Below are 27,986 nucleotides of genomic sequence, written 5' to 3'. Positions count from 1 at the left end.
CATGTGACAATGAATCAAATGAAATCAAATCCTTCACTTTCTGCTGACTCCCCTTTTTTTATTCCCTGAGAGACCAAAATCTGTTTCCCTCAACTTTGAACATACTCAACCCCAATCCTCATTGACCTGAAATGTTAACCCTGCTTCTGTCTCCACAGATGCTGCCAGACCTGTTGAGTATTTCCTGTATTTTCTGATATTATTCACCTCTTTACTCCAACAGAGGGAAGCAGGAAAAAGAAATACGCACAAGAAATGCTGAAATCACTGGATCATTTTGATGGCCGGTGTATAGAAACACGTCTTGTAAACTTGAGGACAACGAGTAAAATGAAAAAACGCTACCAGGTCAGTTTTAAGAATGGGATTTCTCTGCATATCAGCTAAGGACAGGGTTGTGTTTATATATGATGCCAAATGCCCCCTCCCAGGCTGTTTCCTTGCTTAAATAGCCCAGTGACAATGCTGAGAGTACCACATGCAGGCAAGTCCTCGGGTTAGGGATTGTGCTAGTGGGCTATGCAACTGTAATATAGTGAAAGTTGGTGTCTTCTCAAGAGAACAAATCAGACATAAATGGAATTTAGGAAGACGTAATGTCTCGATAATATACTTCCTCTGTCCATTTCTGAAACCTGTGACGTAGACGAGGTTTATTAATGCTCAATTTACATATTCTGGTTCACTGGGCATTGTTCACAATGTGTCTCCAGTGAAGCATGTTATTTATCCATCGTTTAAATCACATCTGACCAATTGATACAGACAATATGGATGTGAGGTATTGATGGTTGGAACTCAAGGAGCAAGCACCTCCTCTTGAACTCTGAATAAGGCATTCAGCGTACCTGACACAAAGTCTCTAAAAGCATGAATTAGGGAAGAACTAATTGCTCACGGTCCGCAAGATTCTGAGGATCGACCCACTGAAGACTCTGAAGATGAAGTTCTGGCAGAACTACGTAAGCGGAAGGCTGAGTTGAAAACCATCAGTACACACAATCAGGAAGAAACAGGAACCTCTCGGATTGTCAAAGGGGAGTTAAACAAACAGGAATTACTGGGTAGAACAATGACCATCAATGGTGACTCCCCGGATATCGATGGTGGGGGACTTCAAGGATGGCAATGCCATTGAATGTCAAGGGAGGTGGTTAGACCCTCTTGCAGGAGATGGCTCTTGTGTGGCATCAATGTTGCCTGCCATTTATTAGCTGAAGTCTGAATATTGCAAAGCCTACTCCTACATGGGCATGGATTGCTTCATTACCTGAGGAATTACAAATAGAATACAATGCACATATCAGAGCACATTCCCTCCTTGCGATGACAAGAAGGTCATTGATGAAGTAGCTGAGATGGTTTAGCCTAGTACACTTTCCTGTGGAGTTCCTGCAGTGATGTTCTGAACCTGAGGTGAGTAGCTTGCAATAACCACAACCATCTTCCTTTCTGCTAAGAAGCACTTGATTGGGTCGGGAAAGTTCGCCCTGATGCCCAGTGACCTCAGTTTCACTAGGGTTCCTTCCCTTATAGTTCTGTGGATTTTAAGCAGTAATTGCATTGTGAAACCTGACAGCACATAACAAATATCAGTAAATGCAGGTTGTAAATAAAAAGGTGAGAGGAAAGTCAGATGTAAGATGGGGGATTTGTTATGGAGATATTACCATCCTCCATGGTTTTAGCCCTGTTGCTAGCCATGGACCCAGCAATGGCTATCTCAAAATGTCTAGGGGAGAGATTTTCCAGCCTTTCTTCACAGACAGCGCACCCCTGCTGTGGGTTTTCCAGGGGCGGGGGTGCATTCAGCGGGAAACTCCGTTAACAAGGGTGGGACCAGACGATCCTGACACCAGCCAATGGTGGGCTGACTCATTTTGTGGCATGTTGCTTGGCAAATCCTGCCCCAGGGGCATCTTTTGGGGGTGAGGACCTACAGGGAACTGAATTGTAGACTGAATGGCCCCTGTACATACGGTAGAGGTTTTGGCCATGAGGCAATATCTTCATCCATACTTTTGGTGGATGAGGACGAATGTACAATTTATGCACTGTTTAATATTTCAAACTTTGTAAAGTAAAATGATAAACTGTCTTTTTATCTTGCTTTGTCCTTTCTCCTCGCCTTCAATTTTCTGCATTTTGCCAGATGGATAGTGTTGCTTCATATTAACTGATCTTTCTTGATTTTATGAATTTTCTGAAAGAGTGGGCTTTGTTGCCTTCCGCACCCCTGGGGGTTGAGTCGTCCCTGGTCTCTTCGCTGCTTGACAACGGCTATCCCCAGTCCCGACCTACTGGCTGGCTCATCACCTCCCTGCCTCATGGCTTTTTTTGCCAACTCGCCGGTCCCCAGCTGCATCTCGCATCTCACCTCGACGACTTCAACTCAATGCTGACTCGGCTGCCTAGCTAAGACCTGACCAGCCCTCCTCAGCCTTGGCCTGGGGGCCGAGTCGCCCCTGCCCCCTTCAATGATGGGTTGCTTCTGGGTCCCCATTGGCTGACTGGCTGTCTACCTTCCTTCCACGTGGCTGTTTTCACCAATTTGCACAAAAGTTAGCTAAGTAAACAGGAGATCTTCACCCTGACTGCTGCCTCTCTCACTCCTCATCACCTCAATGTTCACCAGTGTTTTCCCACTCTAAGGGGACTTAACCAATCAGAGTCTGATGTTGCTCTGCGTTGTCTGCATAGGCTCATTTGTATTTGTTGAGGCTATCCGCAAATGCAGAGCTATCAGGCACTGATTGGTGCTCACCCGGCAGATGCCAGTGTGATGAATATCACGTTCGCCGTGAATTTGGTTTGAAATAAGACAACAGAAATTAATACGACCAGTATTTTAATTCAAAATGGAATAAAACCACTTCAGCTAAAGGTCGTCCAGAAGTCACCATTTGCTAGGAGAAACTCCTAGCTGACTTCAAGGATCATTAATACATTCCAAACAAAGATAGGATAAGGAAAACCTTGCATTGACACAACGTAAATTCTCTTGATCACTCCCCTACACCTATAATTATTCAAACCATGAGGACAGGAAATTCTTCAGATAAATAATACACAAATCCTTCCTTAACTATATAACTTTTGACACTTAGAATAACACCCTCAAAGAAGTGTCTATTTGACAATCTATATATCTAAGAAACATGGCAACACTGAAACGAGACAGGGGCTGGTTTAGCTCACTAGGGGCTGGTTTAGCTCACTAGGCTAAATCGCTGTCTTTTAAAGCAGACCAAGCAGGCCAGCAGCACGGTTTGATTCCCGTACCGGCCTCCCCGGACAGGCGCCGGAATGTGGTGACTAGGGGCTTTTCACAGTAACTTCATTTAAGCCTGCTCGTGCCAATAAGCGATTTTCATTTTCATTTCATTTTTTATTTCTATAAGAGTCCCGCTTTGCCAATATATCTTAAGACACCTGACATTCACTCAGACACTAACATCATTAAAACATATACCGATGATAATACATCAAATTAGCCATTTGGCTATCGGCAATTAACCAACAATAAGTGATAAGATAACAGAGACAGTCCTTGACTGATTAAAAGGTTTTATGTATAAAAAGAGGGGCATTTTGGCAGAGAGGTACCTTCTCACTCCCCTGTGGGAGCGTGGGTCAAAGCTCTGTTCTTCAAGCTTGCCCCGTTAAACAAAGACCATCATGGTTTTCTAAGTATGTTTCTGTTAAACTTCTTAGAAATGTATTAGAAATTGATAGGAGATACTTTAGGATTTTCCATGGTTTATATATCTCATTCTCTTCAGAGATATTAGTGTGTTAGCAGATAACAAAGGATTGTTAACAGGTTTTATATTGTTAGCAGATAACAAAGGACTGTTCACAGGTTTTTATATTAACAGATAACTAAAGACTGTTAATCAATTTATATTTTTAACACTGCAATTCTGTATGTATCAATTGAGAGTATTTTACAATAAAAATACTTTGATTAAAATTATACTGTGTAGACTTACTCTCAAAGTTTAAAATCCTAGACACTCATTTAGGAAGTCTTAAATGACGATTGACGCATCTGAACTTTTCCCATAAAACGTAACTGAGATCCTGTTTAACTATCTGAGACCCGGAAAAGGATTCTCCCTTCGTGAGATCTATTTTGAGTCTCAGCAGAGAAATGGATTTCCCTCGTTTGGTGGGTTAACCTAGAGCATAGGCTAATAATAAAGTATTATCAGGTCTCCGAATAACCTTAATCCTTCACACCAGCACGGGGACCCCCCATTGGTCAGGGTCCTGTGCCTAGGCATCGTGTGTTTCATTGTAACTCTGCCTTTGCTGGCGGCTGTTCCAATTCAGCCCCAAAGAGTTATAATTGTTTTTTCTTTTTATTTCTTATTTTCCTATCTGTTTCTCTCTAGTTATCCAATATTTTTCCCCTCTCTCAATAAACAAAGCAGATTCGATAAGTAAACTCTGAAGGAATCAACTGCCCCTCATGTAAAAATTAATCTCCATTTCAAAGAGATTAATTGGCAGTAATTAAGAATTAACATGTCATAACAGGGGTACTTCGACTTGATTGGACAAACTCTAATATTTTTGTCGAGTTTGGTTGATTTTTGAGAAGTAAAAGCAGCAACTTTATGTTGTTGAATGTATTTGAATGATGAGCCAGATGGTAAGACAACATTTTATGAAGCTTTCAAAAGAACAGGTTATCCCGGCAGAAACATTTGGATTTCTGTGCTTAACCGCTCATGTGCAGTTGTTGGACATTATTGGCCGATAAATAACGGTACAAAATTTATAATTGATCTTTGCCTTACAGCAAAATTCAGCCTATTGGTTAAGAATATACATTGTTTGGAAAGGGGGCTGGGGAAGGAGGTTCAGATGTATAAGCCATATTGGCTGGGGTTTGTTACTGGGGGTATGTGTTGGTTTTATTGTTTTGTTCTTGTTGAAACCTGATGTTTAAAATTATTAAAATTATCAATTCCTTCATAAAATATTTTCTAAATAAAAAGAATATACATTGTTGTTCCAGCCGTTCATTAAAGTCCCAAATGATTCATTACCCTTACTGTCCTATCAGCTTGCATTTTGTCAGCCATATCTAAGTTGGTAGCAATCTCACCTCTGGGTAAGAAGGTTGTGGGTTCAAGACCCATTCCAGGACTGGAGCACAAAGTCCAGGGTGACACTCCAGTACAGTATTGGGGGGGTGGGGTTGCACCCTTGGAGGTGCCATCTGTCAGTTGAATCCTTGAACTGAAAATGTGTCTTTCTTCTTCGATGAACATAAAAGATCTCATGGCACTGTATTGAAGAAGAGCAGGGGAACTACCCCTCCTGTTCTGCTCAATATTTATCCTTCAATTGACATGACAAAAAGAGATTATTTAGTCATTTTCACATTGTTATTTATGGGGCTATGCTGAGTGTAAATTGGCGGCTGTGTTTCCTACGTTGTCTGTTCTGCACCATGCACAGACCATGCTAATGTTTCACAATGCAACCTGGTCTCCACTCCTCTTGAAAGCCCCGTGCCATTGGACCAGGGCCCTGCTGTGCCGATGATGTGGAGATGCCGGCGTTGGACTGGGGTGAGCACAATAAGAAGTCTTACAACACCAGGTTAAAGTCCAACAGGTTTGTTTCAAATCAATTTCGGAGCACTGCACCTTCCTCAGGTGAATGAAGAGGTAGATTCCAGAAACATATAGACAAAAGTCAAAGATGCAAGACAATGCTTTGAATGCGAGCATTTGCAGGTAATTAAGTCTTTCCAGATCCAGAGAGAGGGGTAATCCCAGGTTAAAGAGGTGTGAATTGTCTCAAGCCAGGACAGTTGGTAGGATTTCGCAAGCCCAGGCCACATGGTGGTGGGTGAATGTAATGCGACATGGCTTTGTCTATATATATGTTTCTGGAATCAACCTCTTCAGTCACCTGAGGAAGGAGCAGTGCTCTGAATGCTAGTGATTTGAAACAACTGGTGTTGTGAGACTTCTTACTTTGCTGTGCCAAGACAGTGTGGTAGTTGGCATGTGGTTACCATCCCACGTTATCGCATCAAGGTAAAATTTGGCACCTGGAACATTGGGGCCCTCATGGACAACCCCAACAGTGCCAGATCTGTGCGCCACACCATCAGTATTGCTCAGGAACCTGGGCACATCGACATTGCTGCCCTACCTGAGATCCATTTGCAAGAAAAGAGCAACTGATGGAGCAGGACAGTGGGTCCACCTTTTTCTGGAAGGACCTTCTAGAAGAAGAACAACACTTCCACGCAGTGGGCTTTGCCATCAAAACTGAGCTTGCCTGGCACCTCAGCAACTCCCCCTGTGGGATAAGTGAGCACGTTATGACTGCCCAGCACAACCTATTGAAGAATCAGCATGCCCCTGCCATCGGCATGTAGGCAACCGATGAACAACAGCATAAAACCCGCAACTTAAAGGACAAATGGTGAATAGAAAGAGCAAAGGAAATCCAAGAACTCAAACACCACGGAAATGCATGGTTTCTTCAGCGCTGTTAAGATGAGCATCCACGGGCCCACATCATGGAGAACCAAGCATGGAGTGGAGTTCATCAAGGACAGGGAGGCAGTCAGTGCTTGCTGGAGAGAACATTTTGAAGATCTCTTCAACCAAAACTCTGACTTTGACTTGATTCCGTCCTCAACTCCATTCCTCAATATCACGGCTGGTTAAGGCTCGGTGCTGCCCGTCCTGGGGTGAAGTTGAAGAAGGCCATTCGACAGCGGAAAACACCAAAGCCCCCAGAGCAGATGGAATCCTGCCAAAATTCAAAACCATGGCGGGGCTACACTACTGGATCAGCTGCATAACCTCATAGCCTATAATAACCTGCACGGGACTCATCCAGCTGGGGTTGATTGTTTTCCCGTGCTCATTGGAACTGTGAGCTGTGGGCGTAGTAACTTGCCATGCACTAATATAAAAGCTCGGCCACTGTAGAGGCGATTAGAAAGGAGAGAGAACCCAGTGAGGTGTACCGGGCCTCATGTAGATAATGTTGTTGCTAAATAAATGTCTTTCATTGAACTAATCGGACACCCTTCACTTTACGAAACTGGCGACGAGGGTGAATTTGGAGCTGTCAGCATGCTGAGCCACCTCCCCCAAATTCTTTTTGTGTGTGGACAACAGTACGGAGTTCGTTGCTGTGGTGCTTTTTCAAACCCTGTGAGGACATGGAAGGTGGGCGCTGGAGCAAGGATTTGCTGCCAGCTTGTGGAGCACGTACACTTGGAGTGGTCTGGGGCCAGACGTATCCGGCAGAGCTGAATGCGGAATCTCCTGACTGGCTTTCGCTGATGGTCATGAAGCATTTACGACCACTGTGGTTTTGTGGTGAAGGTTTGATGCGGCAGAGTGGTCCATTGCGGAATCTGTTCATCGAGTGTGCTGCTGCCTGTGTTGGAATGTTTGGGTGTTATGTTTTGTTGACTGGACTGGTTGGTCAGCAGGCTGTGTGATGGTGCTGTTCTGCCTGAGAGCTGACGGTTACCTGCAGCTGCAAGATTTGTGACTAGAGATCCTGGTGGGTTGTGTGTTGCAGGCACAGACACAGATTGTGGATGCGAGCATTGAAGACTCCGTGGCCATTGGTTTGGTTGGGCGTTCAGTACGGGAATGCTAGTCCTGTGGCGATGTGCGAGGTACCCTGCTGTTGTGGTTTTATGTAACTGTGAAATGTACAGGAAGAACTTCAGGGCAACAGCCCCCTGGCATTTTTTGGAGAGCGCTGTAGATCCCCTTTTTCCATGCTGGTGCTGTAATAATAATTTTTTATAATGATCTTTATTATTGTCACAAGTAGGCTTACATTAACACTGCAATGAAGTTGCTGTGAAAATCCCCTAGTCACCACATTCCGCCACCTGTTCGGGTACACGGAGCGAGAATTCAGTGTGCCCAAATCACCTAACAGCATGTCTTTCGGGACTTGTGGGAGGAAACTGGAGCATGGGGAGGAAACCCACGCAGACACGGGGAGAACGTGCAGACTCGACACAGACAGTGACCCAAGCTGGGAATCGAATGGCTACTATGTCACCTGCCAGATGTTCAGGTGATACGCGTTGTAGAGCTGGACGCTATCTGTTTCAACCCCCCACCTGGTCCTGCTTTGGCTGGGAGGACCATTGCGCCGATAGGGCCTTGGGTTGATGGGTCAGATGTCGCTAATGCCTGCCATTTTGAGGTTCGGCTACTGGCGACTTCGCCCCATGTGTGACTAGTGGGGGTGTCGGCCCAGACGTAATGATTGGCGGTTGTGGTGGTATGATTTGCATAGCTGTCTGCCATTGGTGCAGAACACTGGCTTACCATTGGCCCTGGTCGGTCATGTGCCTCTCGACCGATTGGTTGAGACCAGTCATGTGACGGCTCCCCGATTGGTCGAGAGGCTGAGTTAACCCCGCCTCCAGAGCGAGGTATAAATAGCCAGAACGCCCGGCGGTCGTCCATTTACTGTAGTCGACCGCAGGGCTAACTTCTAGCTTAGTTGCCTAACTTTTGTACAGCAACTCGTCTCGCGTTCAATTGATGGTTCATCAGCGGTTTACACACCGGCCCGTCCTGCTCCCCCATTCGGTACCATCTTGTTACAACCAAAACGCTGTTTGTTTTTTCTTTCGCCGTCCGGCTGCTGCAGGTGTAGCACCTCTTCCTTTTTCTCACATTTTTCTTCCTCGCCTCCTCCTCAATGGTCGTCCTCAAGAGTTTCAGACTTTTGGCGGGAGGGGTGTAATAACCGGCTGGGGATGATTGTTTCCCCGTGCTCAATGGAAATGTGAGCTCCCCTGCTGTGGGCCGGGTCACTTACCCAGCACTAGTGTAAAAGGTCAGCCACTGTAGAGCTGATTAGAAAGGAGAGAGAACCCGGTGAGGTGTACCAGGCCTTGTGTATATATTGTTGTTGCTAAATAAATATTTTTTATTGAACTCGTCAGACTCCCCTTGCTTTATTAAATAGCCCTCAGCTGGGAAGAGGAGTGTGTGCTGCAGATGTCAGGGACATTGTGATCATGGTCGCGTTCAAGCAAAGAGACAAGTGCAATTGCAGTAATTGTCTTTTTGAAAAAATGTTATTGTTTCATGTGATGTGTTCGTCGCTGATAAGGCCAGCGTTTGTTGCACATCCCTACTTGCCCTTGAACTGAGAGATTTGCGAGGCTAGAACTTGCTAATTAATGTTTTATGCCCTTTTATTATTTTTACAGGAACGTGTGGATTGTTATCCTGATCTGCATGTGAAAGAACAACCAGGTTTCAAAACATCGTGTCAGGCCTGTGAGCTGCAACGTTACTGTAGATTTACAGTTATTCTATCAGGGCAGCTATATGACAGCAAGAGTTTGGAACAAGACAGCTTCATGTCAAATGACAAACAGGTAAACCGAAGGGATACAGTGAGAAAGTGAGATTTGCAACATTGTGGTTTAAAGAAACTATCACAGCTCTGTAAGTCATGCAAGCGAGATAAACTCTGTCCCACATATGGCTATATTTAGACATATTAAATAGTGTTCATTTTTTTGTCAAGTTCCCACAGATGGCTCGGACTTCCAGAGAAATGACCATCTCCCTCTGCTGGTTAATTTTGTAGTTTTTTTTAGCTGATGCACTGTGACTTGAAAGATATGTTAACAATAAAAACGTTAACACCACAGTTAGGTTTGAGCTTTTCATCAGCGATTTTCTATTTACACAGATAATTGCACAGGCATATTCACACGCTGGCATACACAAACAGGCATACATACACACAGGTATTCACACACTGGCATACACACACACACACTGGCATACACACACTGGCATACACACACACACTGGCACACACACACACACTGGCATACACACACACTGGCATACACACACTGGTATACACACACACATGCACACACAGGCATACACACACACACACTGGCATATACACACACACTGGCATACACACACACTGGCATACACACACTGGCATACACATACACACACACACACACAGGCATACACACACACTGGCATACACACACACACAGGCATACACACACACACACTGGCATATACACACACACTGGCATATACACACACACTGCATACACACACATACTGGCATACACACAGACACTGGCATACACACAGACACTGGCATACATACACACAGGTACTCACACACTGCCATATACACACACAGAGACATTCACACACAGACAGGCCTTAACACAGATAGGCCTTCACACACACAGGCATTCACAGGCTGACATACACACACACACAGGCATACACACACTCAGGCACACACACACTCAGGCACACACACCGGCATATACACACTGGCACAGACACACAGGCATACATACACAGGCATACATACACACAGGTATTCACACACTGCCATATACACACACAGACAGGCTTTCACACACACAGGCATTCACACACTGGCATACACACCCACAGGCATACATACAGAAACACACAGAAACATATACATTCTCATACAGAAACATAGACACGCAGACACATGGCATAGTGGTATTGTCATTGGGCTAGTAATCCAGAGACAAAGGGTAATGATTTGGGGACCCGGGTTCGAATCCCACCTTGGCAGGTGGTGGAATTTAAACTCAATGGAATATCAGGAATTGAAAATCTAATGAAAACCGTGAAACTATTGTCGATTGTCATAAAAAACCATCTGGTTCCCTAATATCCTTTCGGGAAGGAAATCTGCTGCCCTTACCTGGTCTGACCAACATGCAACTCCAGACCCATGGCAATATGCCCTCTGAAATGGCCTTGCAAGCCACTTCGTTGTATTCAACCGCTACAAAGAAAACTCAAAGGAATGAAATCAGATGGACTACCTGGCAGCGACCCAGGCACCGGAAACAACGGCAAAACAGGTCCTGTCGACCCTGCAAAGTCCTCCTTACTAATGTTGGGGGCTTGTGCCAAAATTGGGAGAGTTGTCTCACAAACTAGTAAAGCAACAACCTGACAATAGTCATACTCAAAGAATCATAGCTCACCAGCAGGGCAGACCCAGCAGAGATGCCGGCACAGTGGTATACAGTTGTGAGGAAGAGGAAGTTGCCCTGGGAGTCCTCAACATTGACTCTGAACCCCATGAAATCTCCTGGCACCAGGTTAAACATGGGCAAGGAAACCTCCTGCTGATTACTATGTATCATCCCCCCTCAGCTGATTTCATAGAATTTACAGTGCAGAAGGAGGCCATTCGGCCCATCGGGTCTGTACCGGCTCTTGGAAAGAGCACCCTACCCAAGCCCATACCTCCACCCTATCCCCATACCTCCACCCTATCCCCATAACCCAGTAACCCCACCTAACACTAAGGGCAATTTGGACCCCGAGGGAAATTTAGCCTGGCCAATTCACCTAACCTGCACATCTTTGGACTGTGGGAGGAAACCGGAGCACCCGGAAGAAACCCACACACACACGGGGAGAACGTGCAGACTCCACACAGACAGTGACCCAAGCCGGGATTCGAACCTGGGACCCTGGAGCTGTGAAGCATTTGTGCTAACCACTATGCTACCGTGCTGAATCAGTACTCATCCAAGTTGAACACAACTTAGAGAAAGCACTGAGCGTGACAAGGGCACAGAATGTATTCTGGGTGTGGGACTTCAATGTCCATCATCAGGAGTAGCTTGGTGGTACCAACACAGCCTGAGCTGGCTGGGTCCTAAAGGACCCGCTGGCTGCTACACTGGATCTTCGGCAGGTGGTAAGGGAACAAACAAGAGGAACAAATATACTTAACATCATCCTCACCAATTTGCCTGCCGCAGGTGCATCTGTTCACGACGGTATCAGTAGGGGTGTCCATCGCACAGTCCTTGAAGAGACAAAGTCCAGTCTTCACATGACACCCTCCATCATGTTGTGTGGCATTACCACTGTGATAAATGGGATAGCAACGAACAGATCTAGCAACTCAAGACTGCCCACCCATGAGGTGCTGTGAACCATCTGCAAAAGATACGACTCAAGCACTCGCAACAATCTTCAGCCAGGCGTGGTGAGTGGATGATCCATCTTGGTCTCCTCCGGAGGTCCCGAGCATCACAGATGTCAGTCTTCAGCAAATACAATTCACTCCACGCGATACCAACAAACGACAGAGAGCACTGGATACTACAAAGGATATGGGCCCTGACAATATCCCGGAAATAGTACTGAAGACGTGTGCTCCAGAACACTATAAATGCCGAAACACCGGCATCGAGTGGAGCATACAAGAGTGTAGTATTAATGCGATTGGTGCATAAGAGGGTCGCTGAGGAGTCTGGTAACAGTGGGGAAGATGCTGTTTTTGATTCTGTTTGTGTGTGTTTTCAGACTTTTGTATCTCCTGCCTGATGGAAGAAGTTGGAAGAATGAGTAAGGTGGGTGGGAGGGGGTCTTTGATTATGCTGCCCACTTTCCCAAGGCAGTGGGAGGTCTAGATAGAGTCAATGACATGAGAATATTAGAACATTACAGTGTAGTACAGGCCCTTCGGCTCTTGATGTTGCACCGACCTGTGAAACCAATCTAAAGCCCATCTACACTATTCCATTATCATCCATATGTTTATCCAATGACCATTTAAATGCCCTTAATGTTGGCGAGTCCACTACTGTTGCAGGCAGGGCATTCCACACCCGTACTACTCTCTGAGTAAAGAACCTACCTCTATATCTATCTCCCCTCAATTTAAAGCCATGTCCCCTCATGCTAGCTATCACCATCCAAGGAAAAAGGCTCTCACTGTCCACCCTATCTAATCCTCTGATCATCTTGTATGCCTCCATTAAGTCACCTCTTAACCTTCTTCTCTCTAACGAAAACAGCCTCAAGTCCCTCAGCCTTTCCTCATAAGATCTCCCCTCCATACAAGGCAACATCCTGGTAAATCTCCTCTGCACCTTTTCCAAAGCTTCCACATCCTTCCTATAATGCGGCGACCAGAACTGCACGCAATACTCCAAATGTGGCCGCACCAGAGTTTTGTACAGCTGCAACTTGACCTCATGGCTCCGAAACTCAATCCCTCTACCAATAAAAGCTAACACACCATACGCCTTCTTAACAACCCTCTCAAACTGGGTGGCAACTTTCAGGGATCTATGTACATGGACAAGATCTCTCTCCTCATCCACACTGCCAGAATCTTACCATTAGCCCAGTACTCTGTATTCCTGTTACTCCTTCCAAATGGAATCACCTCACACTTTTCTGCATTAAACTCCATTTGCCACTTCTCAGCCCAGCTTTGCAGCTTATCTATGTCCCTCTGTAACCTATAACATCCTTCCGCACTGTCCACCGACTTTAGTGTCATCCGCAAATTTACTCACCCATCCTTCTACGCCCTCCTCCAGGTCATTTATAAAAATAACAAACAGCAGTGGCCCCAAAATAGATCCTTGTGTTTGACCACTAGTAACTGAACTCCAGGCTGAACATTTCCCATCAACCACCACCTTCTGTCTTCTTATAGCTAGCCGATTTCTGATCCAAACCGCTAAATCACCCTGAATCCCATGCCTCCGTATTTTCTGCAGTAGCCTACTGTGGGGAACCTTATCAAACGCTTTACTGAAATCCATATACACCACATCAACTGCTTTACCCTCATCCACCTGTTTGGTCACCTTCTCAAAGAACTCAAGAAGGTTCTGAGGCACGACCTACCCTTCACAAAATCGTGTTGACTATTCCTAAACAAATTATTCCTTTCCAGATGATTATAAATTCTATCTCTTATAATCCTTTCCAAGACTTTTCCCACAACAGAAGCAAGCCTCACTGGTCTATAGTTACCGGGGTTGTCTCTACTCCCCTTCTTGAACAAGGGGACAACATTTACTATCCTCCAGTCTTCTGGCACTATTCCTGTAGACAATGACGACATAAAGATCAAAGCCAAATGCTCTGCAATCTCCTCCCTAGCTTCCCAGAGAATCCTAGGATATATCCCATCCGGCCCAGGGGACTTATCTATTTTCACACTTTCCAGAATTGCTAACACCTCCTCCTTATGAACCTCAAACCCATCTAGTCTAGTAGCCTGTATCTCAGTATTCTCCTCGACAACATTGTCTTTTTCCTGTGTGAATACTGATGAAAAATATTCATTTAGCGCCTCTCCTTCTCCTTGGACACCACGTACAACTTCCCACTACTGTCCTTGACTGGCCCTACTCTTACCTTAGTCATTCTTTTATTCCTGACATACCGATAGAAAGCTTTAGGGTTTTCCTTGATCCTACCTACAACGATTTCTCATGTCCCCTCCTGGCACTTCTTAGCTCTCTCTTTAGGTCCTTCCTGGCTAACTTGTAACTCTCAAGCGCCCTAACTGAACATTCACGTCTCATCTTTGCATGAGCCTCCTTCTTCCTCTTGACAAGCAATTCAACTACTTTCGTAAACCACGGTTCCCTCACTCGACCACTTCCTCCCTGCCTGACAGGTACATACTTATCAAGGACACGCAGTAGCTGTTCCTTGAACAAGCTCCACATTTCAATTGTGCCCAGCCCCTGCAGTTTTCCTCTCCATCCGATGCATCCTAAGTCTTGACTAATTGCATCATAATTGCCTTTCCCCCAGCTATAACTCTTGCCCTGCGGTATATACTTATCCCTTTCCATCGCTAAAGTAAACGTAACTGAATTGTGGCCACTATCACCAAAGTGCTCACCTACCTTCAAATCTAACACCTGGCCTGGTTCATTACCCAGTACCAAATCCAATGTGGCCTCACCTCTTGTTGGCCTATCTACACACTGTGTCAAGAAACCCTCCTGCACACACTGGACAAAAACTGACCCAACTAAAGTACTCGAACTATAGCGTGTCCAGTCAATATTTGGAAAGTTAAAGTCCCCCGAAACAACTACCCTGTTACTTCCGCTCCTATCCAGAATCCTCTTTGCAATCCTTTCCTCTACATCTCTGGAACTTTTCGGAGGCGTATAGAAAACTCCCAACAGGGCGACCTCTCCGTTCCTGTTTCTAACCTCAGCCCATGCTACCTCAGTAGACGAGTCCTCATCAAACGTCCTTTCTGCCACCGTAATACTGTCCTTGACTAACAATGCCACCCCTCCCCCTCTTTTACCACCTTCCCTGAGCTTACTGAAACATCTAAAGCCCAGAACCTGCAACAATGATTCCTGTCCCTGCTCTATCATGTCTCCGAAATGGCCACAACATCGAAGTCCCAGGTACCAACCCATGCTGCAAGTTCACCCACTTTATTCCGGATGCTCCTGGCGTTGAAGTAGACACACTTCAAACCACCGTCCTGCCTGCCAGTACACTCCTGCGACCTTGAAACCTTACTCATGACCTCCCTACTCTCAACCTCCTGCACACTGGCGCTACAATTCAGGTTCCCATCCCCCTGCTGAATTAGTTCAAACCCTCCCGAAGAGCATTTGCAAATTTCCCCCAGCATATTGGTACCCCTCTGGTTCAAGTGTAGACCATCCCATTTGTAGAGGTCTCACCTCCCCCAGAATGAGCCCCAATTATCCAGGTAGCTGAATTCCTCCCTCCTGCACCAATCCTGTAGCCACATGTTCAACTGTTCTCTCTCCCTATTCCTCGACTTGCTAGCACGTGGGCACGGGTAACAGCCCCGAGATAATAACTCTGTTTGTTCTAGCTCTAAGTTTCCACCCTAGCTCCCTCAATACCTGCCTTACACCCCTATCCCTTTTCCTACCTATGTCATTGGTGCCTATGTGGACCACGACTTTGGGCTGCTTCTCTTCCCCCTTAAAGATCCCGAAAACATGATCCAAGACATCACGGACCCTGGCACCTGGGAGGAAACATACCAACCGCGAGTCTCTCTCGTTCCGTCAGAATCTCCTATTTGTCCCCCTAACTGTGAAGTCCCCAATGACTAATGCTCTACTCCTCTCCCCCTTCCCTTCTGAGCAACAGGGACAGACTCTGTGCCAGAGACCTGTACGCCATGGCTTACACCTGGTAAGTGCCCCCCCCCCAAACCACCAGTATCCAAAGTGGTGTACTTGTTACTAAGGGGAACGACCACAGGGGATCCCTGTACTGACTGCTTCCTCCCAGCCCTTCTCACCGCCACCCATCTATCTTCATTCTTCGGAGTAACTACATCCCTGAAGCTTCTATCTATGACCACCTCTGCCTCCCGAATGATCCAAAGTTCATCCAGCTTCAGCTCCAGTTCTCCAACAAGGTTTTTGAGGAGCTGGAGATGGGTGCTCTTCCCACAGGTGAAATCAGCAGGGACACTGACAGTGTCCCTCACCTCAAACATTCTGCAGGAGGAACATTGCACTGCCTTCCCTGCCATCTCCTCTGGATAACTTGCGGATAAAACAAGAAAAAGAAAGAGAGCATACCTGATATTCACTCAACCCCTTGGGTTAGAGGAGGTGGCTCCTCTCCCGCTTTTAAATCTCCGGCTCCTCTCCCGCTTTTAAATCTCTGGCTCCTCTCCCGCTTTTAAATCTCCGGCTCCTCTCCCGCACTTTATGGGTGAGAGGCGGGTTTGTGTGATGGACTGGGCGGTGTTCACGACTCTCTGAAGTTTCTTGTGGTCTTGGGCATAGCAGGTGCTATATGAGGCTGTGATGCAGCCAGATAGGATGCTTTCTATTATGCACTTGTAAAAGTCGGGAAGAGTCAGTGTGGACACGCCAAATTTCCTTAGTTTCCTGAGGAAGTATAGGCGCTGTTGTTCTTTCTTGCTGGTAGCGTCGACGTGGGTGGACCAGGACAGATTTTCGGTGATGTGCACACCTAGGAATTTGAAGCTGTTGACCATCTCCACCTAGGCCGCCTTGATGCAGACAGGGGTGTGTGCACAGTACTTTGCTTCCTGAAGTCAATGACCAGTTCATTAGTCTTGCTGGCATTGAGGGGTAGATTGATGTCGATACACCACACCACTAGGTTTGTTATCTCCCTTCTGTTTTCTGACTCGTCATCATTCGAGATCCAACTCGCTATGGTCGTGTCGTCAGCAAACTTGTAGATGGAGTTGTAACCAAATTTTGCCAAATGTGTATACAGGAAGTATAGTAGGGGGCTAAGTATGCAGCCTTGTGGGACCTCGGTATTGAGGACTATTGTGGAGGAGGTGGTGTTGTTCATTCTTACTGATTGTGGTCTGTTGGTCAGAAAATCGAGGATCCAGTTGCAGAGTGGGGAGCCAAGTCCTAGGTTTTAGAGCTTTGATACTCATTGAGGCATGTTGCCTGGTTCTTCTTTGGCACTGGTATGATGGTGGTCTTCTTGAAACAGGTGGGGACCTTGGAGCAGAGTAAGGACAGGTTGATGATGTCCGCGAACACACATAGAACATAGAACAGTACAGCACAGAACAGGCCCTTCGGCCCTCGATGTTGTGCCGAGCCATGATCACCCTACTCAAACCCACGTATCCACCCTATACCCGTAACCCAACAACTCCCCCCCTTAACCTTACTATTAGGACACTACGGGCAATTTATCATGGCCAATCCACCTAACCCGCACATCTTTCAAACACCTGCCAGCTGGTCCGTGCATACTGACATACAGATACATGGCCACCCACATACATACACACACACACACACACACACACTTTCAGCCATCTCCATCTGCTGGTTATGTTGAGTATCACCCACAGACACACCTTCAGCCATCTCCATCTGCTGGTTATTTTCGGTAATACACACACACATCCCACTGCAGTGGTTGCTGGATAGCAGCCAGAACTCGAGCACTGAGGCTACTGGAGTTTCTACACCATCCTGGCTAACAGCAACATAACATGAGGATAAAACTGGCACATGGCTACTCCCTGACTTAAACATGAGTGAAGGGTGAGGAACACCAAAAGGATTAATTCCCCGTGCTCCATTGTTCCTTTACTTCCTCGCTGTCACTCTGTATCATGGCCTTTCTGAGCCATGCATTTTTCAAACATTATGATTTTATCAATTGGAGAAACTGGTAGAAAAAGAGGGGAGACAGATGAGAGCTGCAACTGCTAAATTCAATGCACAGAACAAAGTGGTGCAAAGCCATCAAGTGAAAGATGGGCACGTAATCCTGAAGCTTGCATTGAACTTTGTTGGATTGGCGTCAGGAATCAAAGATGGAATGTTTGGAGGGAGACCAGAGTCAAGGTGAAGTTGGTGAGCCAGAGGTGTTTGGGAAAGCAGTCACTGAATCTGCATTTACATAGAAAATAGGAGCAGGAATAGGCCATTCTGCCCTTCAATATGATCATGGCTAATCCTCTATCTCAGTGTCATATCCACCATGCCCCTTTATGCTTTTGGAGTCTAGAAATCTATTTTCCTCATATCTATATTCATTGACTTGACATCCTCGGCCTTCTGTTGTAGATAATTCCATAGGTTCACCACCCTCTGATGGAAGAAATCCTTCCTTATCTTAGTCCTAAATGGCCGATCCATATCCTGAGACTGTGACCTCTTGTTCTAGACCCATGAGCCAGAGGAAAGATCCCGGCATTCAGTCTGTCTAGCCCTGTCAGAATTCTATGTATTTCAATTAGATCCCCTCTCATTCTTCTAAATTCCAGTGAATACAGCCCAGATCAACCCACTCACTTCTCAGGCGACTAGCCTGCCATCCCAGGAATCAGTCTGGTGAACCTTTGCTGCACTCCCTTTATGGAAAGTATGTCTTTTCTTAGATATGGACACCAGAACTGCACACAATACTGTATAGCTGCATCTTTGTTCCTGTGCTAACATGCCATTTGCCTTCATAACTACTTGCTGTACCCGCGTGTTTGCTTTCAGTGACTGGAGTACAAGGACACCCATGTTCCTTGTAGATCAACATTTCCCAATCTATCACCAGTTAAATAACGCTCTGCCAGTCTGTTGCTCCATCTGAAATGGTTAACTTCACATTAATCCACATTGTACTGTATTTGTCCATATATTTGTCCCCTCACTCAACTTGTCTAAATCACCTTTAAACCTCTTAATATCCTCCTCATCAATCACCTTCCCACCAAGTTTGATGTTGTCAGAAAACTTGGAAATATTGGGTTTCCTTATCCAAGTCATTGATATATATTATTTATAGCTGGGACAAAGCACTGATTCCTGCAGGACCCCACTAGTCACCGCCTGCCATTGCAAGAAAGACCCATTTATCCCTACTCTCTGTTTCTTGCCTGCTAACCAATTCTCAATCCATGCCAATATATTACCCCTAAACCTATGTACTTTAATTTTGCACACTAACGTCTTGTGTGGGACTTTATCAGAAGCTTTCTGAAAATCAAATTACACTTCATCCACTGGTTGCAATGTAATTCTGCTAATTAAGTCCTCAATAGACTCCAGTAGGTTTGTCAACATGATTTCCCTTTCATAAATCCATGTGGACTTTGTCCACTCCCGTTGATATCTTTTAAGTATCCTGTTATCGCATCCTTTATAATAACTCCAGTATTTTCCCTACTACTGATCTTAGGCTAACTGGTCTATAATTCCCTGTTTTCTCCCTCCCTCCTTTTTTAAATAGCGGGATGACAGTTGACACCCTCCAGTCTGTTGTAACTATTCCAAAATCTACAGAATTTTGGAAGGTGACAATCAACGATTCACCATTTCCATGGCCACCTCCTTTAGTATCATGGGGTGTAGATTATCAAATACTGGGGATTTATTAGCTTTTAGTCCCATTAATTTTGCCAACACTACTTTTCTAGTAATGCTAATTTCCTTCAATTCCTCCTTCTCACTAGATCCTGAGTTTCCTAACATTTCCAGGATGTTATGTGTCTTCCTCCGTGAAGACAGAATTAAAGTAATTGTTTAATTGTTCTTCCATTTCCTTGTTCTCTATTGTAACTTCTTCTGTTCCAGACTATAAGGGACCTATGCTTGTCTTCACTAATCTATTTCTTTTTGTGTGCTTAAAGAAGCTTTTACAGTCTGCTTTTATGTTAACTGCAAATTTACCCTCATACTCTATTTTTCCCCTTTAATTAATCCTATGCTGAATTCAGAACTACTGCCAATCCTCAGGCTTGCTACTTTTTGGAGCAATTTTACATGACTCCTCTTTGGATCTTAGTGCATTTTGTTAGCCATGGTTGGGCCTCTTTAATTTAATCCTCTCAATGACAACAAACACAATGGGTGGTATTCTCCCCTACCCGGCGGGTCTAGGCCAGCGCCGGAGTGGCTCCCGCTCCACCGACTGGCGCCAACAGCCTTTGGCGCCACGCCGACCGACGTCGGGGCTGGCCGAAAGGCATTCGCCGGTAGGCGTGAGTCCGCGCATGCGCCAGAGCGTCAGCAGCTGCTGATGTCACCACCGGCTCATGCACGGTGGAGGGGGTCTCTTCCGCCTCCGCCATGGTGGAGGCCGTGGCGGCGGCGGAAGAAAATGAGTGCCCCCACGGCACAGGCCCGCCCGCCGATCGGTGGGCCTCGATCGCGGGCCAGGCCACCGTGGGGGCACCCCCGGGGTCCGATCGCCCCGCGCCCCCCCCAGGACCCCGGGGCCCGCTCGTGCCGCCAGTCCCGCTGGCACAGAGGATGTTTAAACCACGTCGGCAGGAGAGGCCTGACAGCGGCGGGACTTCGGCCCATCGCGGGCCGGAGAATCGCCGCGGGGGGCCCGCCGACTGGGCGGGGGGCCCGCCGACCGGCAGGGTGCGATTTCCGCCCCCGCCAATTCCCGGGTGCCGGAGAATTCCGGCCACGGCGGAGGCGGGATTTACGAAGGCCCCGGCCGATTCCCGACCCTGTGGGGGGGTCAGAGAATTCCGCCCAATGTGTTGGATTGAAGGAAGTGCATAAAAAGTGCTATTCTTCAGATCTCCGTCGTGTAGTTATTTATCTTCCCCTTGCCTGCATCTATGCTATTCATCTCAATCAGCCCTTGTGCTGGCACATTCCACATTCTAACTACACTATGGGAAGGATAGTTTGTTGTAAGTGAAAGCAAGCTAGCAATTGACTATACCATCATTGCCTAGTCCCAGTCTCAAAAATGTTTCTTGCAAAACAAACCCATTATTCTAGAAGTATTTCTGAATAGTAGTCAGCCTCCCCTGGAATTGCTTGAGGAGAATTGGAAGATATACCGGGTGGGGGGGGGGATCACAAATCTGGTAGCTGGAAGTTAAAAACTCATCCGTTAACTCATCTGTTTTGCATATATATACTGAGTACTGATTGTCATTTTACTGATTGCCTGTGTGCTACTCTCCCATCAGGTTAAACCAATGCCCAAATAGGGGCTACAAAGGGTATTTTTATTCCTTTTCTTTGTGTGGTCAGGAGAAATTAGTGAGAATCCAACTTCAGAACCTACCTCTCTGGGGGTGACCTAATGCCCCCAGGAACACAAGAAATAGGAGTAGGTGTAGACCAGTTGGCTGGTCAAGCCTGCTCCTCCTTCTCCCCATATCCGCTGATTCCCTTTGAGATTAAAAATCTCTCAGCCTCAATACACTTAAGGAAGGAACATCCACAACCCTCTGGGGTGGCGCTCTCCAAAGGTTCACAACCGTTTGAGAGAAATAATTTCTTCACATCTCAGTCTGAAATGATCGTCCCCTTATCCGAAAAGGGTGCCCCATGTTTTAGACACCCTGACCAATGGAAACATCGTTCAGTGTCCACCCTAACAAGAATCTTTTATGTTTGAGTGAGATCAGGGCCGGTGCTAGGAATTAGAAAAGTGATGGCGGGGCCCCTACTCTACAAAAGTAAAAATTTATGTATGTTTATATTTCGTGTAGTATGCTAGTCTTTGACCAAAAAAAAACATTAAATGCTTGATATACTAAAATTTTGAAACTTACTTACCCGGGCGGAAGGATTTGGCGGCGCAGGGCTGAAGGATTTGTCGACGGTAATGCGGTGCGTTCCCCAAAAGTAAAAACTACCCTATAGTTCCTCTTAGAATACAGAAAAGGCTTCAAACGGTAACTCTGTCGCCGCTGGCGCAGGACCCCCTTAAGGTGCGGGGCCCAATTTGATGAAATTGGTCAAATAGGCTTAAAACCGGCCCTGAGTGAGATCACCCCTCATTCTTCTAAACTCCAGAGAATATAGGCCTAATTTACTCAGCCTCTCATCAAATGACAACCCCCACATCCAAGGAACCTTCGCTGCATTGCCTCCGATGTAAGCATATCCTTCCTTAGATTTGAAGACCAAAACTGCACACAGACTTCTTTATTTCTGTACTCCAATACTTTTGCAATAAAGGCCATGTTGTAATTTCCCTTCATAATTGCTTACTGTACCTGCATGCTAACTTTCTGTATTCCGTATACCACACAGCCAAGTCTCATTGAACATCAACATTTATAAGTTTCACGTCTTTTAAAAAATACTCAACTTTTCTATTCTTATGACCAAAGTGAATAACTTCACTTCTCCACATTATACTCTCATCTGCCATTTTGTTCCCACTCATGTAACCTATCTATGGGCGCGATTTACTGCGCAGAAACAGAGTCCCATTTTGGGCACGTATAGCAGTGTCTTTTTTGCTTCCTGCAGCACAGAAAACGACCCCGCTATCAAACAGGACTTTGTTCTTTTTTCTGGCCTTGGCTGCAGTTACCTCACTTCCTTAGTTTGGGGTGCCATTTTTAAATCTATCGACTCCCCTCGGATGCTCCACCGCGGCCTCCAGATCTCTCCCCACGCCCCCAACTTACCTTTTGGAGGTCCTTGTGCTCCCCCTTACCCCACCACTTAAGCGCAGGATCTGGGCCGAATCTCTGGAATGGGCAACCTGGCACCTGGACATATCGGCACTGCCAAGATGCCAGGCTGGAAGTGCCCAGGTGCCAGTGGGAGTGCCAAGGTACCACCCTGTCCTGAACCTGACCACCCCCCCCGGGTGCTTTTACCCCTGGTCTGCGTTTTGTGTGGACCAGTGCGAAAAGACGCCATAGCGAGGTCTCCCAGGTTTGGGCGCTAATTCCCGGGTCTCAAGAAAATCGGGCGCTGACATATTTAAATGAGCTTAATGGCTGGGTGAGATCCAGATGTCTTGAGGCATTCCGAGTGGCGCAAATCATGCGGGATTTAACGGCCATGTTGCATCACCGAGTCGGACACGATTAAGCCAGTCGATCATGCCCAATGTTTACAGCTTCTCTGTGTTCTCTCCACAGGTTACCTTTATAACTAGCCCTGTATCATCTGCAAACTTAGATATATTCCTTTCTGCCTTTTTGTTTAATTCATTGATATAGATTGTAAATAGCTGAGGCCCCAGCACTCAACCTTGGTGCACTCCGCTGGTTACAACCTGTCAACTTATAAATGCCCCATTCATGTCCACTCATTGCTTCCTGTCCATTAACCAATCCACTATCCATGCTAAAATACTAGCCCCAACTTCATGAGCCCATATCTTGCTTACTATCCTTTTGTGTGGCACCTTTTTGAATGCTGTTTAGAAATCCACTTATTCTATACCTGCTGGTTTCCCTTTACCTACCCTATCAGTTACATCCTCAAAAAACTGGAATAAATTTGTAAGACAGGATTTCCCTTTTGGAAAAGCATGTTGACTTATTCTAATCATACTATACTTTCCTAAGTACTGTGTTTAAAAAAAAAAAAATTTAGAGTACCCAATTAATTTTCTCCAATTAAGGGGGAATTTAGCATGGCCAATCCACCTACCTTGCACATCTTTGGGTTGTGGGGACGGAACCCACACAAACACGGGGAGAATGTGCAAACTCCACACGGACAGTGACCCAGAGCCGGGATCGAACCTGGGACCTCGGCGCCGTGAGGCATCGGGGCTAACCCACTGCGCCACCCTGCTGCCGCCCTAAGTACTGTGTTAAGACTTGCTTAATAATAGATTCCAGCATATTTGCGATGACTAATGTTGAGCTAATAGTTTCCTGTTTTCTCTATCCCTTCGTTCTTGAAAAGTGGCATTATATTATGTGAGGGAATCTGTTTTTTTAGATTTTTGTCTCTGTGTAATTTAGGTGTGGAGCCATTGTAAGCGCGAGTGATCTTTGGTCAACTGCCTATTGTAATATTAAGGTGCAGAATGTGCCCAGCTTGGATGCAGCAGATCCTGCCTCAGGACAGGGGCAGAACCTTGCTGGGAGACATTAACAGGTCCCAGTTTGTGCACAGTGAACAACAGCCCTTGGGCCGCAGACAAAGAGAAAGGTTGACCTCCTGCAACGGAAGTGGTGCCATTAGTTTCGGGCTGCTGAGGGAACTGGGGTTCAGTAAAGTGAGTTGAGAGCTGAAGAGGTGGCAGCTGATTGCCGTTGTTAGCTCTCTGTGCGCAGCTGCAGCTAAGAGAAATCTGGGTGTTGCTGAAAGGACACCAGAAGGTTACTAGCTCCATGTGGTTGTGGCTCAGAGTAACATGTGGAGGGCTGGGCTCAGGGAAGCTCAGGAGAAGTTGCTAGCTCCATGCTTTCTGTGAGTTGGGGCTCAGGGAATCCTGGGTGTTCTGCCGTTGATTAGATGCTGGTATGCAGTCTCTTGAATTCCGTGAAATGCAGTCTTGGGAGAAGAGATTGAGCAGCTGGGAGGTGAGCAGTCAATGGGGCAGTCTGAATTTGAGCTGCAGTTGAGGGAAATCGAAGACTAGATCTTGGGAGAGGGGAACTGAAATCCCCCATGAAGAAGACCGAAATCTAAAGAATTCTGGTGATCGCGGATGTCTGGTTGGGTTGAAAATTCACAGAGTCTACCTGGGTTTAGTTTGCTGTTTCAGATGCAGTTTGTGATTTGTTCGACCACAGTTTCCCTGTTAGTTCATTTTTCCTCATGTTAATTCTGTACGTTAGAGCATAAGATAAGAGTATTGATTATTTGTTGACTTTTGTATTGTAAAAGTTCTTCTGTTTGTTTCTTGTTTGTTGTTGGAATCTTGTGACATTTATTCTCTTAGTAGATAACTGTGACTTCACATTTGGTCAACCTTAAAAAATGTTACTGACCACTAAGTGGGTGATAAGAAAATTGGGGTCTTGTCTGTGATCATAACTCTAACCCAATTACTTCAAATACATAGATGGATAGGGGTGTATGGAATTGTTAAGGTTAAGGCAAACAGGATGTCATTGTGAAGTTCACTATACTTATTGAAAAGCAGAATGGCTTTGTCATCAGTTGCAATTACTTTTCAGGAAAGGGAAGATTTTTCCCTGAGTGAATTGCAACAATTAACCAAGGCTCTGTTGATGGTGTTTAGCAGAAGTGTTGAAAATACAGTTAAAAGTAGAAATGCAGACATAATTGAGGTAATAGCCCAGCAATTAGAATTAGAAAAAGCCTGCTACAAGTATAGCACAGCTTGAGTTAGTTAAAATTTAGCTGCAGAAGAAGCAGCGTGGAATAGAAACAGATAGAGGAAAAACAAAAGCTTGAGCTTGAAAAAGTAAGGAAAGGAAAAAGCAAAAGAAATGCAAAGGCTCAAATTTTCCCTGGAAAATACAAAGCTTGGATTATAGGGTGAAGGAGAGGCTAATAGTTGGGTGATGAGTTGAATTCAACTCCAAGTTTTGGTTTAATAAGGAATCCTCACCTGGTGCCTAAGTGCACTGAGGACAGAATTGAGAAGATTTTCAAAAATCCCCACCTATGTCCATGGGCGGTTTGCTGGATCACCAGATTTTCTGTCCCGCCAATGACGGGTCCTACCCGAAAGTCCTGGCTATGGACTCTTATTTTGCAGAGGGTTTTAGTGGGGAAAGCAATGTTTATACTTGTCTTTTGGAAAAATGATCGTCAAAATTCTGAGACAGCTGCAACTGTAGTACTTAATGTTTATGTGCTTGTCCCTGAAGCATATCAATTAAAATTTTGTACTTTAAAGGAAAGACCAAATGAATTTGCCAGGGAGAAAGTAATATTGTGGGACCGGTGGTTTACAGGCTGAAACCTGAATGGAGGTTTGAGAATGTAAGTGAGCTAATTACAATGAAAGTATTCCCAATAGCCATCGCCTTATATCTGGAGGACTGCAATATTTCTAAAATAAGAGAAAAATAAAATAAAATAAGAGTTCTGGAGATGGGTGTGATATATCACATAGGCCCCGAGGAGGCAGTAGATCTCCATCTGTAAGCTGTGATGAATGTAAGAAATTGGTATGTGTATTGTATTATATGTATCTGGAGCATTCATGTTTTTCAAAGCCTGGGTTAGGGTGTGTATGTATCTGCTGCTGTAACATTTTTTTTTCAATCCTGGTTTGAAAGGCAGCCAGATTTTGTGGCTGCAAAAGATGCAATTAAGATGTCATAAAAGTGAGATCATCCTTCTTTCCAACCTGTATATGTTTACAAAGGTAGGCCTAATGGATTTTTGTTCTGATTTCTGGGAATTCCCTGGGGAGTAGATAATTTGAGATTGTGGTTAACCTTAAGCAAGTAGATCATGGGATTTGTGTGGAATGCGGATGATGTATTTAATGGGAGGAGCCAGGGCTGTAGCAGGCAGAGTTTGAGTTTAGTTTTGTCTGTAAACTGAACAGTAGCTTCTGCAGAAGGCTGTCAGAGATTCAGCATTAATCCAACAGGATGTCTCTCTCTCTGTTTAAGCAGTCTCTCAAAATATCTCTCTATCCAAAGATTGGCAAGTATCCTGGGCGGGATTCTCTGATCCTGAGGCTAAGTGTCAACATGGCCTCAGGATCAACAATTCTGGCCCCTACAGGGGGCCACCATGGCACTGGAGCGACGCTCCCCGCTCCAACTGCTGATCCCGGCGTCAACTGGGTGCCGCGGGTTCGGCACATGCGCAGTGGTACCTGCACCAACGCGCGAATGCGCAGTGGCTCCCTTCTCTGCGCCGGCCCCGTCGCAACATGGCATAGGGCTAAAGGGGCCGGTGCGGAGGAAAGGTGGCCCCCAGCCCTAGAGGCTGGCCCGCCGACTGGTGGGCCACGATCGCGGGCCAGGCCACAATGGAGCCCCCCCCCGGAAACCCCCCCCCCCCCCCCCCCCCCCCCACCCACAGGTCACCCCCAGACCCTTCCACGCCGATGTCCCGGCGGTTAAGAGCAGGGGGGGGGGCTCTGTAGAGCGGGCGCCAACCGCGCCAATGGCACCGATTCTCCGCTGCGTCGGGGCGGCATGGAGCGATTCGCGCTGATTCTCCGGCCCGGCCCCGGGCTGAGAGAATCCCACCCCCTGTCTTTGCTTATTCTATTTAAAATTGATTTTTGATGGAAATGGTTTGATTGGAGGTAAGGAAGGTACCAGTTAGAAGTTAGTGTTTATTTTTATATTAAGCATTGTTTAACTGGTAATTGTATTTCTGTGATGTTAAGGTATTTAATATTGTGTTCATAATAAAGTTTGTTTTAATACACCATATCCCTAATTTTGCGTGGAATCACTTCTGGAGTGGAATATCCTTTCCTCGCAGTTTTACAATTAAAAAAATATATTGAGGTTCCCGTCCGGTATTGTCGAAAATGTTGGTGTCTAGTCCAGGATCATATTAAAATCCACAGGGAAGCTAGATGAATAGAGCAGAATTCGACTTAAGGGAGAAGGCAGAAACTGTGCTAGTCAATAAAAATTATCGCGTAAAAGATAAAAGTGATGCACAGAAACCAGAATGCTTTCATTTCTGTAAGGTAGGGAAGGTAAAAGCACATTGTAGGAATCTGAACTGTAAATCGGTAGCAGTAATAGGGATTCTTAAGGATATTTTGGAAAAGACAGTACAAATAAAGGAAACGGGTGTTAAATAGTGTCAATGATGCACGTGAAACATGTTCCCTCAGAACCTACTAGAATGGGGGATATGGTTCAGGATAGTCAAGGACTGATTCCCAAGATGCTGATGAAATGAGTCCGGTTACTGGAGTTATTCCAACAAAAGTAAACAAATTAATATTTTGAGAGTCATTGGCAATGGAAAATGGTACGCTTTGTATTTCAGATGA

General features: G+C 45.8%; 1 protein-coding gene across 1 annotated transcript in view; it reads left to right on the top strand.

Moving 5' to 3' along the window:
* Positions 1–27,986, top strand: part of ccdc82 (coiled-coil domain containing 82) — a 144,845-nt gene that overhangs the window by 37,723 nt on the left and 79,136 nt on the right. Inside the window, exons 5-6 of the mRNA XM_038818712.1 lie at positions 224–348; positions 9,239–9,409. Of these exons, the coding sequence (XP_038674640.1) occupies positions 224–348; positions 9,239–9,409 (296 nt within the window). The remainder of the gene's footprint in view (positions 1–223; positions 349–9,238; positions 9,410–27,986) is intronic.

This window comes from Scyliorhinus canicula, chromosome 14 (genome assembly GCF_902713615.1).
Source record: "Scyliorhinus canicula chromosome 14, sScyCan1.1, whole genome shotgun sequence".
NCBI lineage: Eukaryota > Metazoa > Chordata > Chondrichthyes > Carcharhiniformes > Scyliorhinidae > Scyliorhinus > Scyliorhinus canicula.
This window is presented reverse-complemented; position numbering and strand designations above follow the sequence as displayed.